General features: G+C 46.0%; 1 protein-coding gene and 1 non-coding gene across 2 annotated transcripts; both read right to left on the reverse strand.

Annotated features, from left to right (window-relative positions):
- Positions 1 to 633: 633 nt before the first annotated feature.
- On the reverse strand, positions 634 to 6,016 carry LOC144120260 (uncharacterized). The gene is made up of 6 exons (XM_077652660.1): positions 5,927 to 6,016; positions 5,301 to 5,360; positions 5,004 to 5,063; positions 3,304 to 3,363; positions 919 to 1,675; positions 634 to 860 (listed from the first exon to the last, which is right to left on the reverse strand). Exons 1-6 carry the CDS (start codon positions 6,014 to 6,016, stop codon positions 634 to 636), a joined length of 1,254 nt encoding a protein of 417 aa, XP_077508786.1.
- A 4,216-nt stretch (positions 6,017 to 10,232) lies between these two features.
- On the reverse strand, positions 10,233 to 10,304 carry TRNAP-UGG (transfer RNA proline (anticodon UGG)). Its single transcript has one exon. It is a non-coding gene; the product is annotated as a tRNA-Pro (tRNA).
- Positions 10,305 to 17,491: the final 7,187 nt, after the last annotated feature.

Genomic DNA, 17,491 nt, shown 5'->3' on the forward strand with positions numbered 1-17,491 from the left:
ATAAATATGAGCCTGTTGCCCGTGAGCAGTTTTCCAAAAAAACTGGACTGAGTGTGACACATAGTGGCACTGTATTACATGCGACAGTGCCTTGGTTGTCTGCTTCACCTGATGGTGTTTTGCAGGCAGCTGATGCACTCTTAGAAGTGAAATGTCCGTATGTAATGGATGCAGTTGACCTCATAAGGACAGGGAAGTATGATGTGAAGGAGGTCGGAGACAAATACATATTGGCAGAGAATGGCCCTAACGGGTATTGTGGCCAAGTGCAATTCTAAATGTATTGTACTGGGCACAAGTTGTGCTACTTTTACATTTGGTATGTAAAAAGTGATGCGCTTCTAATGGTGTCTTTTGAAAGTGCTTTTGTAGTTGGTCAAGTACCAAGATTACAGAAGTTCTACTTTTGTGAGCTGTTACCAGAACTGGAAAAGCAGCATGCAGAGGGCAAATTCCAATTGTGTAAGGAGTACATGAAACTGTGTGATCTGTGATGCTAGCAGTGTTGGATTTTCCAGAGTTGGAGAAGCGACCGTGCCAGCCCACTTTGTGCAAAGAATTTAGTCACATAACAGTGTAATAAATTTTATTGCCAGAATGATACTCTGATAAACTGCAATCTTGAAAGGCCACTCATTCATCCCTTCCTTCAACACTCCTGGCAATTAGAGGACCTTTTAAATTGCAGAGGCCACCGCAGACAAAAATCATGTCACTTATGGTTTTCTTTGATCGTATTGGCAGGGCATGCTTGAATATTCTAAATGTCTTCGTTCTATTTATGGCCCTTTCGACGTGTATGCGTACAGACGCAATTCTACTCGTTTGAGTTTCTTCACTCTCACTGAGCTGGGACTTTCCTGTAAAGAAACAGCAGGTTAGTCAAGTTTTGCCCACAAAATTAGGCTTGTCGCTTACCTCTTGTGAAAGAAGGAACATTGAGTTTGACGCCTTGAATGTCAAGATTTGTGCTCAGCACAAAACCTCGGTCGGCCATTACTTCATCACCTGGGCCTATAAGATCCTCCACGCCGCAGTCACTCATTATAAATTTGTCCGAAGCTCTCCCACCATATGCACGTGACACAAACATCATATAGCCATTTGGTGCAATGGCAGTGAGAAACTTAACAGTGTTATGCACCTTATAGCTGCTGTACGTCTGAGCTCTAGCAAGCAGCTTCTCTGGCCGCTGATGGAAGACCTCCGAGCAGTCTATGATACCAGTTGTTTTCTCATAACCGTTCAGAGTAAAAGATTCTGGCATGCTGTTTCTGATTAGTGATCGTGGCAGCCACACCACAACTTTTTTCATAACCTTCTGCAACACAGACAAGGTGTAAATGAATAGCTTGTGCACATATGAAATGAATAGGACAAATATCCTTGCCAAGTGTCCGTAAAACAGACCAAAACGCATTCTCATTATGCTCAGAAGCAGCTGGTCCTCGACTGAGAGTTTTAAGAAGGTCTTGTTGCTTTCAATTGTTGCAGCTTTGACTAAGCTGTCAAAGACTGGCTTAGACAGTCCTGTATAAAATTGACAGTCCTCTTCTGTGAAGTTTGACGACAAGCCTTGCTGCTTTCCAAAAATGTGTTGCAGCCCACATTTAGAATAGGTATGGCCATTGTGGCCAATTTCTTCCAACTGTGTTGACTTGTCTCTTTTTGAGACCTGTTGAAGGAATACAACCAAGTTTAGAGGCCACAAAAAAGCAGAGTGAAACACATAGGTGTCCAAATGAATAATAATAATAATAATTGGTTTTTTGGGGAAAGGAAATGGCGCAGTATCTGTCTCATAAATCGTTAGACACCTGAACCGCGCCAAATTTTGCAGGCTAAGGATGCTCTGGAATTAATGCACCCTTCGTACTTAGGGTAGGACTGCTGCCTATATTAGGACTGCTGTCTATATTTAGCTCGGAAGCAGATGCCCTGAGACCTAGCATGAGCACTTAATACAAAGAACATCTGCCAAAAAAGGTTACGCACTGTGCAATGCAACAGTCCTCAAAATGTCCTACCGCCATGAGACCAGAGTGCACGATAGTGGAGTCTTTGCATACTTTCAGTAAATGCTGCACGCCATCCACTTAGCCATTGCAGCACAGAATTATTTAAAGCAGTGATAACTGCACACATTCCAGGCTCCACTAGTACAGGAAGCATGCCTTGTAGTCCTCCCTCTTGTCTGCTTGCTGCATAATTACTTATGATTGTGATCAAAACATGTCATGCCCTTAGTTACCCTAACAAGTCAGGCAACTATCTCTATTACTGTACTGTAAAGTTAATGCAGGAATCTCTACTAGGCTTCGAATATTCTTCATGAGGAAAGTATTTAATAATTGAATCATGCTAATAATTATCTAAGGTAAGGGACAAAATCGCAGAAACTGAACTTCAGAGCAGTGAGCTATGGAATGGAAAATGATGGTGATGATGATGGATTTTTATGGCGCAAGGGCATCTATGGCCAAAGAGCGCCATGGCACAAGGTATTTTTCAAATTGTCAAGGTGGGGTCGAAGACCCATTTCCCAAGCAATTCACCCTAAATAAGCCGAGCACCAGACCAGGGGAAAGCTTGTACACATTGTATCACCGGTGGGTACCCGGCGGCACTGGGGATCGAACCCCGCACCTCCCGCATGCGAGGCGGATGCTCAACCACTTGGCCACCCCTGCGGTCCCGGAATGGAAAAAAGCACAGCATTAACAGACAGGAAGAGAATATACTGGGTAGGAGAAGAAACATGAAATATATTGCAGCTGCAATGAAGTGTAAGAAATCCAGCATGGAAGGGTAAGTAATAAGAAGCGAAGACAACCACTGGTCTTTTCATGTAACAGCGTGAATTCCAAGAGAAGACAAGCGTAGCAGGGAGTAGCAGAGACGGATGGGAGGACGAGAGGAAGTTTGCAGGGGTAAGGCGGCCACAGCTGGTGCAGAACAGGTTAATTGGAGGTCAATGTTTCGGAAAGGCCATTGTCCTACAGTAGACATAGTTATGTGGCTGGTAATGATGATGTCTGTGATTTACGACCTTACTTGGTCATCCTTGAAAAACATATATTCATTCAAACCCTAGCTGGAGACTGGAGTGTTTTCAAAATGTTTCGCACTCTATGGCAGACACTACTTGTATCAGAAGCAAGAATGCTGTCATGGAGAATTAGAAAGCCGTAACATGCCATCATCTCAGTTACATCAACTGTTTAAAAGCTATTACAGGTGTAGACCGGTAGTAGTGGCCCCTGAAGCCACTGCAAAGTAATAAAATGCTTTGTGGTCACTCACTGTTACAGTGTCTTCGTTTTGAACCTGTGGAACATCTGCTCGTGCTGCCTGGGTTGGCACCTGCACGAAAAACACCAAATAGTCAACAAGTTCAGCATACCAGGGCTCCATGTTTTTGTAAGGCATGATCTTAGAATGTTTGATGCTCTACGGTACACACCATACACAGGGCATACCAGAGCTTTATGCTTTTGTAAGGCATGATCCTAGAATGTTCGATGCTCTACGGTACCCACCTGTTTCATCAGAGGGAAAAGTATCGCTCGGGATAAAGCCCGCCTATCCCCTAACAGCTGCTGTAGGTGTCCACCAGGTGTACTAATAAGAAGACAGAGCAGTGAGCAATGGAACGGAAAAAAGCTTAGAATTCAGAGACAGTGTCACATATAATAGGAAGTTTGAAATATAAGTATATAAACTAAAGAAATTTGGAGAAGACGACGAGAATGACGATATGCATGACCTGTATTAACTCAAGAATAAAGAAGATGAAGTGTTGGGTGAGGTGGGAAGAGATGATTGGTGGAGCAGAGAGGAGGATGACGACAAGGATGACGTGTACCAATGCCAAGGTTATAATAGCGCGAGGGATAGTGTGGCACGTGGGGAAGAACAGAGAAGTGGAGGTTACGGCGGATCAGGAACACCTCAGCTGGAAGAGAGCAACGTCGGCTACTGCTCCGGTGATCTCGAGTTCTATGATGGACTTACTGCCGTTCCTCAGCCATTCTGAGGGGTCAACGAATGACGCAACCACCTGCTACGGCCAGGGGTGCCTCCAGCACTGTTGCCACCCATCCGGGTCCACTAGCCGGCGTCGAGGTGGCGTTCGAAGCGTCATTCTTGTCGTCTTCGTCTTCTTTCCTCCACCAGCATCTCTTCCCATCTCACCGAACACTTCATCTTCTTTATTATTGAGTTAATACACGTCGTGCTCACCGTCACCCGCATTGTCTTCTTCAAACTTCTTCAGTTTATACTCCTATTTCAAACTTCCTACTACATGTGACAGACAGGAAGAGAGTAGAGTGGGTAGGAGAACACACGAGATATATTGTAGCTGCAATGAAGAGTCAACAAACACTCTTCGGGAAGTGTCTGCATCTCGAAGCTGTTGACAATTTTCTCTGGTTCCTTGGGAAGTACTTATGTAGAAAATGCCACATAGCCAACAAGTTCAGCAAGTTATTAGCATATTATTTGTTTAAAAAGTGCTCTGAAGTCTCTGGTAAGCATCTCTTTATCAGGGGCAATACTATTGTCACTGACAATAAAAAATCCCTAGCCTGCTCTCGTCTTTGGCACATTGGCAGATAGCATACATGATGTCCGCCAATGGTACAGACATCTGTAGCAATTAAAGAGAACACAAAAATTTGTGATTACTCACAATGAAATGTCTTGAAAGCATTGGCTATCTGCTTGTGTTTCCTCAGGGGGTTCCTGCATGAAAAATGTCACATAGTTGCTCAGATTTGCATACTACAGTTTCATTAATTGTAAGGTGTTTCAAATTATCCCACACTGTGAGGTAGGTGCCAGTTTTACGAGAGCCAAAACTACTGTTACTGAGAATAAAAACTTAAAAGCCATAGCATGCTCTCATCTTTGTCACATTAGCAGCTAGCGCAAATGATGTCCACCAATGGTACCGATATGTGTAGCATTTCAAGAGAACACAAAGATTTGTGGTTACTCACAGTGGAAGTGTCTGTTTCCTGAAAGTGTTGGCTATCTGCTAGTGCTTCTTCGGGTGGTTGCTGCATGAAAAATGCCACATTATCATTGAGCTCTGCATACTATACAGTTTTAATAATTGTAAGGTGTTTTCAAATTGGTACACACTGTGAGGAAGGCGTCACTTTTATGAGGCAAAACTACTATTACTGAGAATAAAAACTTGCGCTCGTCTCTCATCAGCTATGAGATATGGTATGCACAAGTATTACAGGCCCCTGTACCATTAAAAGACAATAAAAAGCTTTGAGGTTACTCACGGTGGAAGTGTCTGTGTCTTGAAACTGTTGGCTGTCTGCTTGTGCTGCCCCAGGTGGTTCCTGCATGAAAAATTCTACATATGCAGTCATCTCAGTGTACTACAGTTTCATTAACTGTAAGCTGTGTATACAAAACGCTCCACACTTTATGGTAGGCACCACTTTTATCAGAGACAAAATTAGTGTTCATCATCATCAGACTGACTACATCCACTGCAGGGCAAAGGCTTCTCCCTTATTTTCATATCTCTCCCATTAACCCGTTCCTGTGTCAGCTGCAGCCACCTTATCCCCGCAAACTTTTTAACCTCGTCCCCTTAACTTTCTGCCACCCCTTCTACGCTTGCCTTCTCTTGGAATCCATTCGATTACCCTTAATAAGGACCATCGGTTATCTTGCCTTCGCATTAAATGCCCTGGCCAAACCCATTTTGGCTAGCATGCAATTAACCCGCATTTGATCCCTGATCCACTCTGCCTTCATTTCCCTTTTCCATAGCTCACTGCGTTGTCCAATGAGAATAAAAAAGCCATAGCATGATCTCGTCTCTCGGCAGCTAGCAGATATGCCATATACTAGCGGTACAGGCCCCTGTAGCATTGAAAAAAGCTTTGCGGTAACTCACGGCAGAAGTGTCCGAGTCTGGAGGGTGTTGGCTGTCTGCTTGTGCTGTCTCAGGTGGCTCCTGAATAAAGCATATCACGTGGTCAATCATGCCGGCGTACTACAGTTTCATTAACTGTGAGGTGTGTTTTAAAAATGCTCCCCACACTATGGTAGGCACCACTTTCATCAGAGACAAAATTATTACTGAGAACAAAAAAAGCCATAGCATGCTCTTGTCAGCTAGCAGAGATGGTATCCACCGGTGTGACTCCTCTAGCATTGAAAGACAAAAATGACTTTGCAGTAAACTCACGGTGGAAGTGTATGTGTCCTGAATGTTTTGGTTGTCTGCTTGTTCTCTCTCGTGTGCTGCCTGCATGAAAAATAGCACACAGTCAATCAGCTCGGCGTACGAGAACGACAGGAATACTTTGACACATCGCAAGACAACAGAAACGAGTGTGTGCACCACGCAAGGAGCAGAAAAGCATACGACACAACAAAAAAAAGCCAGACGCCACAGAGCACTGTGCAATGGCAGTCCTATCTGTGTTCTCGAGCTCTTCATACTATGGAACAAAATGAACAAGCACAATTGCCTCTGTTTGGGAAACTACACTGTATGTCTGTTTTTTTAGTTGCCCTGTGTTCTTACGCTGCTGGCTCCCATTAACACCCACCTAATGATAAGGAATTAGATTATCGCTCTTCTGGGAAAGTCGAAATTGCCTGTTGCCGCATCACAACATATTTTGAAACAATGTATACACATGAGTACCAATATTTTTAGCCTTCTGTAATCTAGATTACTGCTGGCACATAAGTGACAATAACAACAGCCAATTTTTACAAACAATGTATTGAGGAACTTTTTTCCTCACAGTCTTGGTGAACAGAACTTGCTCCAAGAGTCACGTTATCTGCCAGTGCTCACTCTGTTAGTGCTCTGCATGGGTACCTGCTTCTGTCACATCGTGGCTGAAAATATTTAGAAATTTGAATGTGAAATGCTTCTCCTGAGTGTGCCCCCCTTGGAGTGCGATATAGTAATTGTCATTTATTTTCTAAGGGGAGAAAGTTATCTCATCCGCTATTTTCCTCGAGTACTACAGTCATTTATGAAAGCTGGCATGCATTTATTTTCTCAGGTACTCCCACTGTACGAAAATCTAGTTCCTGTTTATGCCGACGGGTGACAGGGCGTCGTTTCTTCGAGTCTACTGACGCAAAAGCCACTGAACAGGACTTGCCAGCGTCCTGTCTCTTGCGCCGTTAATGAATGTCCGCGCAATCTGCAGCTGACAAACTTTCGCGTCGAAATGTTTTCAAGTACCGAAACGTAAGCCCCAGACTGACATTGTGTGCCAAAGCATCAGTGCCAGAATTTAATGGCCCACCATCAGAAGCGCCTGCGTTCTCGTCGCGGGGCTTGCGCTTAATCTGAAAGACAATCCGAAAAAGTCAGTACAACGACCAATGGAATATCGCGCTTGAGTGCCTTCTTAACAGGGAGGATGTGTTCGTGCCTCACCGGACGACACCATCCCAAAACCACCTACAGAGATTGAGAAGGCTAAGCAAAATGATCTTGCGCGGTTTACACAAACAGAACCGGAACTCACTTTTCTCTGGTAGCCCAAATGCAGAGCGGGCACAGCGTTCTGATCAGTCTTTTTTCCGCCGACGAAATGTCGCGAGCAAACGCACGACCATAGGGCAATTGTAAAATCTTTCCGGTTGACAGCAGCTACCCACTGCCTTCGCAAGTCAGGTGATGCAGGAAACCGGTGCAGCGTGAACATGTCACAACGGCAATCCTCTCGTCGAGTGCTGTGTTGTGGACACACTATCGTCCCCAAAATCGTTCTTTTCCGCTGGTTGTTCGTGCACCCATGAACAGCACAGTGCTGGCCTGTAGACTTTTGATGGGCACATGCCATTTTTTACGAGCGTGAGTCATTCGCGACACGAATAAACGGAAGCATCGAAGCGCACCGAACACACCACAGCGCTAGCGCAACGCGAGCTCACTTTCCAGACCAAACGGGCAACACTGACACATACCCTCGACACCAGACCATCGGGAGCGCCCTCATGAAAAGGTCTATAGCAGCATCCGTTTTCTTAGCGAATACTACTCGCATTTTGTTTGTGGCTATAGCGCCCTTCACTAGCTCCTTGAGGTAGTAACTTTCATTAGTCCTACTTTTACTACCTCCAGTTACTAAGAAGGTAGTGATCTGTGCGACAAGTGACTGGTTAGTAGCTACTTGGTGAATTCTCAGACCATTTCTTGAAAGTCTGCCAAGGGCATCCACGGCGCGCGGACAACGGGAGCTAAAAGTATTACATGTATAATACGCATGTACAGGCGTGAATAAAGTGAAAAGACCGTGGCTCCGGCAGCAGAAGCGACTAGGGGCCGCACCGCGACGCTGCTATCTCGCACCGCGTAAAGAGGGGCCTAGAGTCGCGCGCTCCTTGTGAGAGTGCCTCGAGTGACGACAAACTTCGTCTTCGCTCTCGCTCGGGTGTTTGTCATGACTTGATAAATTTTTAGTACGGCGTTCTGCTACTCTTCTGCCGAAGGCCGCGGCGTGTAGGAGCTCTCATCCCATAGTGTACAGGACACGACGCTGTCGCGCAGCGGCGCAAGAAGCAGGCGGCAGCGCGACGTCAAACCACTGAGCTCCAGGCTTTCAAAGACAGACATTAGCACTACCGGTGTTTAGTAGTTTCGCCAGAACGAAGAAATAGTGGTGCGTTTTTACACTGAGTTGCGAACTCGTCGGCAAGATGGTTTGGCCGTCTAAGGCATCGAATAGAGTATTCCACTCTGCGGTCCGTAAAGAGCTTTTTTGCTCGGTGAACTGGAAAACGCGTTTCAAAGGACGATTTGGGATAAGATGCTCATTCTGGTTGGCTGCCGCGACGCCGCACCGTATGTATATTGTGATCATTCATTTGCTCACTGAGTTGCTCCAGATCGCAGGTGAGCAAAAGTGGAGAGACCACAGGAAATCTGACACAGCTTCCGTTTTCCGCTTCGGTGTATTCGCTTCTACCTAATGGTTCATGGGTAGTGTGGAAGCCGCGCATTGCGTCCGACAGAATACCGAGACCATTGCGCAAAACTTGCTCTTAGTAACAAGGTAGAACAGTATGCAGCTTTCTCGTAGACATGTGTAACAACTTCGCCGTGACAGCGGGTGAGGATTGAGGTCGATTGATAAAACGGCTCGCACTCGCTAATTGGATCACTCAGTCAGCGTGTAAGCGAAAACAAAGAGCGGCCCCTTGCGGTTCTTGTGTCAAAAATCCATATCCCACGGAAATGCGTGGGTGAGCAGGAAAGCAATGTGAGTAGGAGCGCATATAGCTACGAGCCGTCATGTGCCGCTGGCTAGCAGTTCCGCAACAGCTACGGTCTGTCTACTTTCGTTTACCGGCGACCTGGGGCAGCTCAGTGACCAAACGAACTAGCACAAAATGCGGCCCCCTATTCGGCAGCAGTGGACAGCAACGAACTGCTGTGGCTAACAATAAGGACCCAATCTGTGCGTGAGGTTTGAGCGCACAGGAATGCCTCATATATCTCTGAAAAAAGCCGACAATCCTTATGTAAGAAATCATATTCTCCGAAACAAGCCCATGTTCTTTTTTTATATACTCACACCGAAAAAAGTGCTCTGCATTTAAAAAAAATCGAAACTGAAAAAACAAGCTCCTAATTAGAAAGAATACTTTCAATTTTACAGTGCCTCCAGGCAACTTAGCCGGCTCTGTGGCCCTGTCAGCGTAACTGGATCTTGTTTTATCGGTTTGCATAATCATCTGATTCGTTATAATAGTGATCCCACTTTTAGCATCTGCAGCCTTTTTGTTTATTACCGTCGTTTGTGACGTAATTTAAGCTCTGTTTAGTTGGTTGCCTTAAGTGGATCATTATCCAATTTTTGACGACTGCCTGCATCACTTTTCGCATCCTTACCTACGTTAATGAGTTTTTTTCTCTTAATGCTTCAGTTCGGTAGCTCTTTAAGATTTATTAATTCACACTGTGTTCAGCTCCGCAAACACATGTTTTATAAGTATCATTCGAAGTTGTCAGTACGATAAGTATTAATACCCATAGGAAGATGGCGCGCAGCAACGTGACGTCGCCAGGGGCGGCAAAAATCTATGAAACCACCCCGCGCTGGCCACTATATGATTGATCAAGCCCTTGGAATCCTTCGACGCAAGCGTAGCTCTTATGTTGGAAACACGCCTTCTGTATTTTATCCCCAGCACACTTTGGAAGATAAATGTTTCACAAAAGCAACGGGCCCGTCCGGGATTTGAACCCGGGACCTCTCGCACCCAAAGCGAGAGTAATACCCGTAGACCAACGGGCCACGTGTGGTCACGATACACAAATACGCACTAGCGTAAGACATCCAGAAATCGGGTTTTACGTTTTCTTACAATTTTTTTCCTGATCTGAGAGCCCCTACAGCTAGTTAAAATTTTATTTGCGTTGCGTTTGTTTTATGGCACTCTGTCCAGATGACCTGCATTTTTTCCAAAATTTCACAACAGTTACATCACACAAGGAATGCCATAAAGATGTGGTCCAAATAAGGCGCAGAAGGGCACAGATACGGAGATATTCCAGTTGGCATGCACAAGGCGGAGAATACACCGAGCCTCAAAAAGCAACAAAAAGCGTTCTGACTACATGCCTCAAAACAACGATCCGCAAATCAATGAAGAGAAAACATGATCCCTGCTCTTGGAAGCACATACCGACAGTCGACACAGGGGAAAACTGTATTTCAATAACTGGCGTCCAAAGCACGTCCAAAGCGCGTCCAAAGCTCGGTTATTTTTAGCAAGCACTCCGCCCACGACTCCCTTCAGTAAAGTTACTACCTTATTTAACATTCATTCGTCCCAAACTAGAATGCGCATGCGCTGTTTTTGGGACCCGTATCAAAGTAACCTTTCCATTTACTAGAAGCAACACAAATCCCAGCAGCAAGATTGAACCACGCGGCCTATTCCTATTTTTAGGTGCCACCGAATTAAGACGTAATGCTCATCTTAAAAACTTAGCAAATCTCCCGTATTATGCCAATGCGGTCATTTTTAATAAATTTTACTGTCATCCTATGATCAAGTCTGTTACGAGACCTCCCTGCCACATCCCCAGCGGCACGAACCACGAGTAGGCCGTGTACCCTCCAGTCTGCCAGGGCATATGCGCATCTGTCAATTTTGTTCGCACTGCAAAGGGCTGGAATGACTCGCCCAACGCCGTCGTGCCTTCATCCCCGACGCCATCCATCGAATCAACTATGTTCCAGGAAATCCACCGTCCTCATGTAATACCCCATTAATGGGGCCATTTAGGCTGTGATAAATAATAATAATAAAAATGAAAAGTACTGCAGAAGACATCTGTTCCTCGTTCAGACCAATCGGCTCTAAATTTTCATTGCGGCTGAAGAAATAAACTGCGCTCTCGTAGCGGCGTCTAAAATGCTGCGCTCTGGCAAAAGGATTCTGAGGGCGCCACGGGATTCGCGCTCATTGTTCGCAGCTTCCAGCTAACGGCGGGGAATGCGAGTGAGACAATCCGCGCCATGCCTCCCTCAGCGCGTGACAGTGTTAGTGATGGAAACCTCGGCTACAAAAACTTCTTGTAAGAGCGTTTGAATTACTCAATACGATAAGAAAAAGTATCAAAAATGAGAGAGGGCGCACAAATTTCACTTCACCTGTGGTGGCAAAATGTCTCGATTCGGCCCTGCCCTAGATACATGATTCATCAGTGCTCGGAATCCATCAGTGCTTCCTACACTGCGAGGCGTGCGCTCCAGGCGCCTTAAGGCGCCCACGCGTGCAGCGCCACACTGTGCCAGACGTAGCTGACATGGCAATAATTAAGTTCCTGTAATGCAATTACAGAAACGATATTTCTAGGTAACTCTTAATTTAATAAATTATTTTCGTACCCTGTAAATATTAGTGTAATGGATTACATTTGGGTAGTAATTTGGGAGCGAAAGTAATTAATTACTATAGAAATCAATTTGTAAAGAATTAACCACTGCTATTTGCATCGGCAAATGTCTCTCGTCAGCCGTGTCGCACACCTCAACCGCACGCGCAACGCGCGAATAGTCTGGGCCAGCAAACAAGCCGAGTTGAACACGCGGGCCAATAGCGATGTGCGCGCGTACTTGGCCGCCACCTTCGAAGCGAGAAACACGGAAAGCTACATGGCTTCTGGGGCTTCATAACAACATACTAGGGGTGTGAAAATAGTACTTTTTTAGAAACCGAATTGAATACAAATACCGTAGCTTTGCTACCGAATCGAATACGAATAGTTTAGCTAAAAAGGGAATCGAATACGAAAAGAATAGTGATCGAATCGAATCGAATACGAGTCGAACGTTTTCACGGATATTCGCTACTTGTACGCATATTCAGTCAGCACTCCTAAGAAACTGCGAAGCGCTGCTTTCGCAGTTATAGCTTTATCTGTTAAAAAAAAAAGCAGCACTAATCTCCATTTTGGGGGTCGTAACAGAAAGTCAGCGTATTAGCTTTATCATTGTCACGTTATGCGCCTAGGCAAAGTACCTTTTGCTGTTGATAACGGACGATGATAATCCACCGCCACATCTCAGTCCATGAGATGGGCGAGAGCTACGTATGATGCATGGCCTCCGAGATCGGGCATAATGCCGGGTTTTTGTACCTGTATGGGCCCTGCCTTTCCGCCTCCTCCTCCTCCTCCTCCCCTCCTCCTCCCCTCCTCCTCCTCCTCCTCCTCCTCTTCTTCTTCCTCCTCCTCCTCCTCCTCCTCCTCTGAGGCCACGAATGAGGATTATGAACACTGCCACGCGAATGGGCCGCACTGCCGCACTGAACTCTCCATCCGGCGCATACCTACCACGGCAGCATGACACGCGGCGTGAATGGCGCCTGTTTTTGGAATAGTCGTGGAATAAAAACACGACAGGGCTTATTCGAACTTCGCGCCAATTATTCGAAAAGTATTAGAAAACTAGAGGACATATTCGTTTCGTTTCGAATAATTTTGAACATATATTATTTTTTTCATTCATATCAACGAAGAGGAGTATATATGATTGGGTATTCGAAATTTCCGAATATTCGCACACCTCTACAACATACACATACCGACAGGCGACTTTTCCCTTTTCCAGTCGTACCAATGGCTGGAAAAACTTTTCGTTATGCAAAGGGCAGAGTTGCCGTAAAATGCATCAGCCGGACGGCTATTCAGCATAGAGAATTTGGCACCCTATTTTCAAAGCAGGGCAAAAGTTTCTACGCCCATTTTGAAGGTGGGCTGCTCCTGAGATGAAGTAAATTGAGAAACGTGATTGATGGCAAGACCTGCGTCCAGAGAACTTTTTGTGAGTGTGAAAATTAAAAAGTAATTTAAAAGCAATTGTAATTTGACTTTATGAATGCTAATGTAATGAAATTTTATATTATTTTTGCACTTTTTTGAAAATATTTAGTTATGTAATTTATAACATTTAAAAATAATTTTGATATGTATGCTTGTAGGCAGACACGCATCTGCACGTGCCTCGTGCTGGCTAGCTCCCGTACACGCGCTAATTTCACAACTCCAAGAAAAGAGCAGCTGTGGCAGCTACAATCAGACAAAAAAAATCCATCCGGAAGCCACGTCCTACACCGGCCACGCCAGCGCTCGCGTTTCCTGCAGCGCGCGTGCACAGACTCGAGTTCCTGCATACAAGCGAGCGCGTAGGCATGCTACGCGTATGCCTTGAGGGTGTCTAAAAAGTCGGGGCTTGAGAGGCAACGAAAAAAAAAAACATGACGTACGAAATAGCGCGGTTAGGCCAACTGTGAGTTAGGTGCGGTAGCCAAGCTAGCACTTCTGTTTTCCCTTCGGGTTCTGTTTAGATTCTAGGCTGGGTTTTCACAGTCAGGCAGGCTTCAGACAAAGATCGGCGAAATCAGCGAGTGGAGGCCATAGCGGTGGCCACAGTGCTAGCTGATTAACGCTAGAGGGGACACACTTCAACTCTGCTTTAAACAAGCATAGACAAATAATATTTGGGTGCGTGGCTTTGTAACGATGCGTAAGGCATTATTAAACATGGATCACTACGTGGTAACTATCAATAAATAATTTATAATCAAATTTGTGCTGTTCCACTTTCGGTTTCAACAGCCGAACGATGACAGTGACGTCAAAGTTGCTTATAGATCACCTGAGAAAAGAAAAAACTACGATATGATTTCTGCTCCACCTTTTTTAATTCACTACAATGCTAGAGCAAGCCTGCTTCCAGAGACGGAATGACCACGAATGTAGAAGCAGCTTTTGTATTGCAGAATTTTTCATGCCTCATGTGACCTCTAAGCACACTTTCACGTTACAGTCATAGTTCGGTTATTGAAACCAAAACCGAAACAGATTGACAGGCAAATTCTATTATAAATTATCTAGTTGTCGTAGGCGCATACCACGTGGTGATTCATGCATAGTAGTGACTTCCGCACCATTCCAGACAAAATACATGCCACTAATAATAGCCGTGTATACTAAAGGTGTGACGCGATAGCGCTGAGGGGCTATTTCTAATATACGCGCAGGTGGTCATTCTCTACTTTATATTCGTATTTCACTGCAAGTCCTCGCGCCATTTTGGGAGCTATGGTGGAGCGGTTAAGAGATGCGTTACTGCCCTGAGATGGTAAGTGCTGTCACCGATGGGGCTGTTGAGACCTAGGTTGCTCTTCCCCAGCGATCTCTCGCGACCAATCATTAATTCAATCGCCACATGTCACCCTATGCAGTTTGCTCATGGTCTGTGGGCAGGTTGTGATGACGTAAAAAAGTAAAGACCGAAGTGGCCCGCCTGCCGCCTAAGAGGATAACCAAGATTAGCCAGACAGACAGTGGCGAAATCGCTGAATGGGGATCCTAGTGCTGGCGCGCATAAAAAAATGGTTTTAAAAACAATGGGCCCGTCCGGGATTTGAACCTGGTATTGGTATTCTTGATGCTTACCTTAAGTTCCAGTGCACTACACCGTTGATTTCCTTTATGCTGGGTGTGTCAGCGAAGCCCGTCACTAATTTTACAGCGGAAGCTGCAAAAGCTTAGCTCAAGCCAAGTACAAGTCAGGGGGTACAACGGCAGCCATGTAACCCATCAGCATAAAACGCGTCACATGGTCTATAGACGGCGGTAGCATTATAGAGGAGATTGATTGATTACAAACGTCTTTATTTCTTCAATGTTCTCCGAACATGTGGGTGGACCGCCTAGTCCGGTAGTCCACTGGCTGCTGCTGCTGCGCTGGCCCTCCCCACCAGCCAGTGCTGACGGTCAGGATCATCGCTGAGCAGAATAGCCTCCCACTGCTCCTCCGAGGGGTTGGGAATGGGGTCAACTAAGGGATTATATTGGCATGCCCACACCATATGGTAGAGGTTAGCTACCGCTCCACAATGTGGACACTGTGGAGAGTATAGTGTAGAATACCACTGGTGTAATTTAGCTGGTGTTGGGTAGGTGTTGGTTTGTAGTCTCCTAAGGGTGTTCTCTTCTAACTTGTTGAGGGATTTGTGTGGTGTTGGGTACTCCTTTCTGGCTGTTTTGTATGGCGCAAGATTGTCAGCATACGCTGCTAAGCCTATTAGGTCGCGGCACCCTTCATGGTCATCAGGGGGAGACGTCCGGTATAGAAGAGCTCGGGCATGCCTGTGGGCGGCTTCGTTTCCTCCTGGTAGTTCCAGGTGACCGGGGAACCAGATTACTGAGACCTGGTTGGGTGGATGCTTAGTCAGCAATGACAACCCTGACTTGTGAATTAATCCGTTATTGAAGTTTCGACAGGCGTTCTGGGAATCAGTGAGCACAACGGCGTTGGGGTTAGATGCTACAGCTAATGCAATAGCTGCCTCCTCTGCGTGAGTGGGGTTAGATGTTTTCACCGAGGCGCAGTTCACCATCAACCCTGAAGGCGTTGAGACCACAATAGTCATGACTCCATTATTTGGTCCTGCTGCGTCCACGTAAAGGGTGTTAATTTGCTTGTCCCATTTCTTCTGCAGGGATTCACCTCTTGCTTTCCTCCTCTCGGTGTTATATGCGGGATGCATATTCCGCGGAATGGGGTGCACGTTTATGCGTCTTCTCACATCGCGTGGGACCTCTTCCCTTTGGTCAATTGTATAGGGCAGATTAACATGGATTTTATCGAGCAGTTCTCTGCCGGGTTTTGTGAGTGCGAGCCGATTCAGTTGTGAGAACAATTGTGCTTCCCACATCTCTTTGAGGGTATTATGTACTCCTAGAGCCATGAGCTTTGCTGTTGGCGTGGAGTTTGGTAGCCCCAGTGCCGTCTTGTAGGCTTTCCTGATGAGTACCTCCAACTTTTCAATTTCCGACCTGGAGAGGTTAAGGAATGCCGTCCCGTACATTATCCGAGAGATCACGAAAGCTTGCACTAAGCGGATGGTGTCCCTTTCCTTCATGCCATGGGTGTCCTCGGGTTCTTCAGGATTAGCAACTCGGACTTTTCCGGCGCACACTGGAGACCTCTCTCCCTGGCGTACCGGTCCACCGTGTCGGCTGCTGCTTGAAGACGCTCCTCGATCTCGGCGTCACTCCCCGAGTGGCACCAGACAGTGATATCATCCGCATATAATGTGTGTTTGACGCCGGGGATTTCGGAAAGAAGGCCTGGTAGATCTTTCATAGCCAAATTGAACAAGAGGGGTGACAGTACCGCCCCTTGCGGAGTTCCCCTCGGACCTAGAGTGATGGGATCTGATTTTATTCCACCGAAGTTTATAGTGGCTTGCCTGGCTGATAAGAAGTTTTTGATATAGTTGTAGGTTCTTGCGCCACAGTTGGTATCGGCGAGGCTTTGCAGGATGTTTTTATGTAGAACGTTATCGAACGCTCCTTTCAAATCAAGTGCCAGGATGGCCCTTGTCTGTGACTTGGGAGGTGTCTCAAGGAGGTCTTTGTACAGGTACAAGAGGGCGTCCTGTGTCGATAGGTGAGGGCGAAAGCCGAATTGAGTATTAGGTAGGAGGTTGTTTTCTTCTAAGTATCTACTCAGTCTCGTGTTGATGACCCTCTCTATGAGCTTCCCCAAACACGAGGTCAGCGATATCGGTCGTAGATTATCCAGTTTAAGGGGTTTGTTCGCCTTCGGAATGAACCGAACCTCGGCTGTCTTCCAGGATATTGGTAACGTTCCTGTAGCCCAATGCTGCTCGTTGAAGCATTCCACCAGCGCGGTGATGGTGTCATCGCTGAGGTTAAATAAGAGCTTCGCTGTTATTTGATCTGGACCTGCAGCTGCATTTTTTCTCATGGCCGCGATTTCTGCTTTGATTTCTTCTTTCGTGAGTGGGAGGTCCAGCTTGGGATTTGGCAGTCCAGGATACTCCGGCTGTTCCACGACTTGGTCCGTGCACAGATACCTGGTCTTGAGCTTTTCGATCAACTCTGTGTCCGTACCCGGGGTGGTGTGTACGATCTTCGTGAGCCTGTCTTTAGTGG

The sequence above is a fragment of the Amblyomma americanum genome, chromosome 1 (genome assembly GCF_052857255.1).
Source record: "Amblyomma americanum isolate KBUSLIRL-KWMA chromosome 1, ASM5285725v1, whole genome shotgun sequence".
Taxonomy (NCBI): Eukaryota; Metazoa; Arthropoda; class Arachnida; order Ixodida; family Ixodidae; genus Amblyomma; species Amblyomma americanum.

Coding starts and splice junctions, on each gene's coding strand:
- LOC144120260 (XM_077652660.1), bottom strand. CDS start 6,016: ATGATTGACCACGTGATATGCTTTATTCAGGAGCCACCTGAGACAGCA. Junction 5,361..5,926: donor CAGACTCGGACACTTCTGCC/GTGAGTTACCGC, acceptor TTTTTCATGCAG/GAACCACCTGGGGCAGCACA. Junction 3,364..5,003: donor AGGAAACAGACACTTCCACT/GTGAGTAACCAC, acceptor TTTTTCGTGCAG/GTGCCAACCCAGGCAGCACG.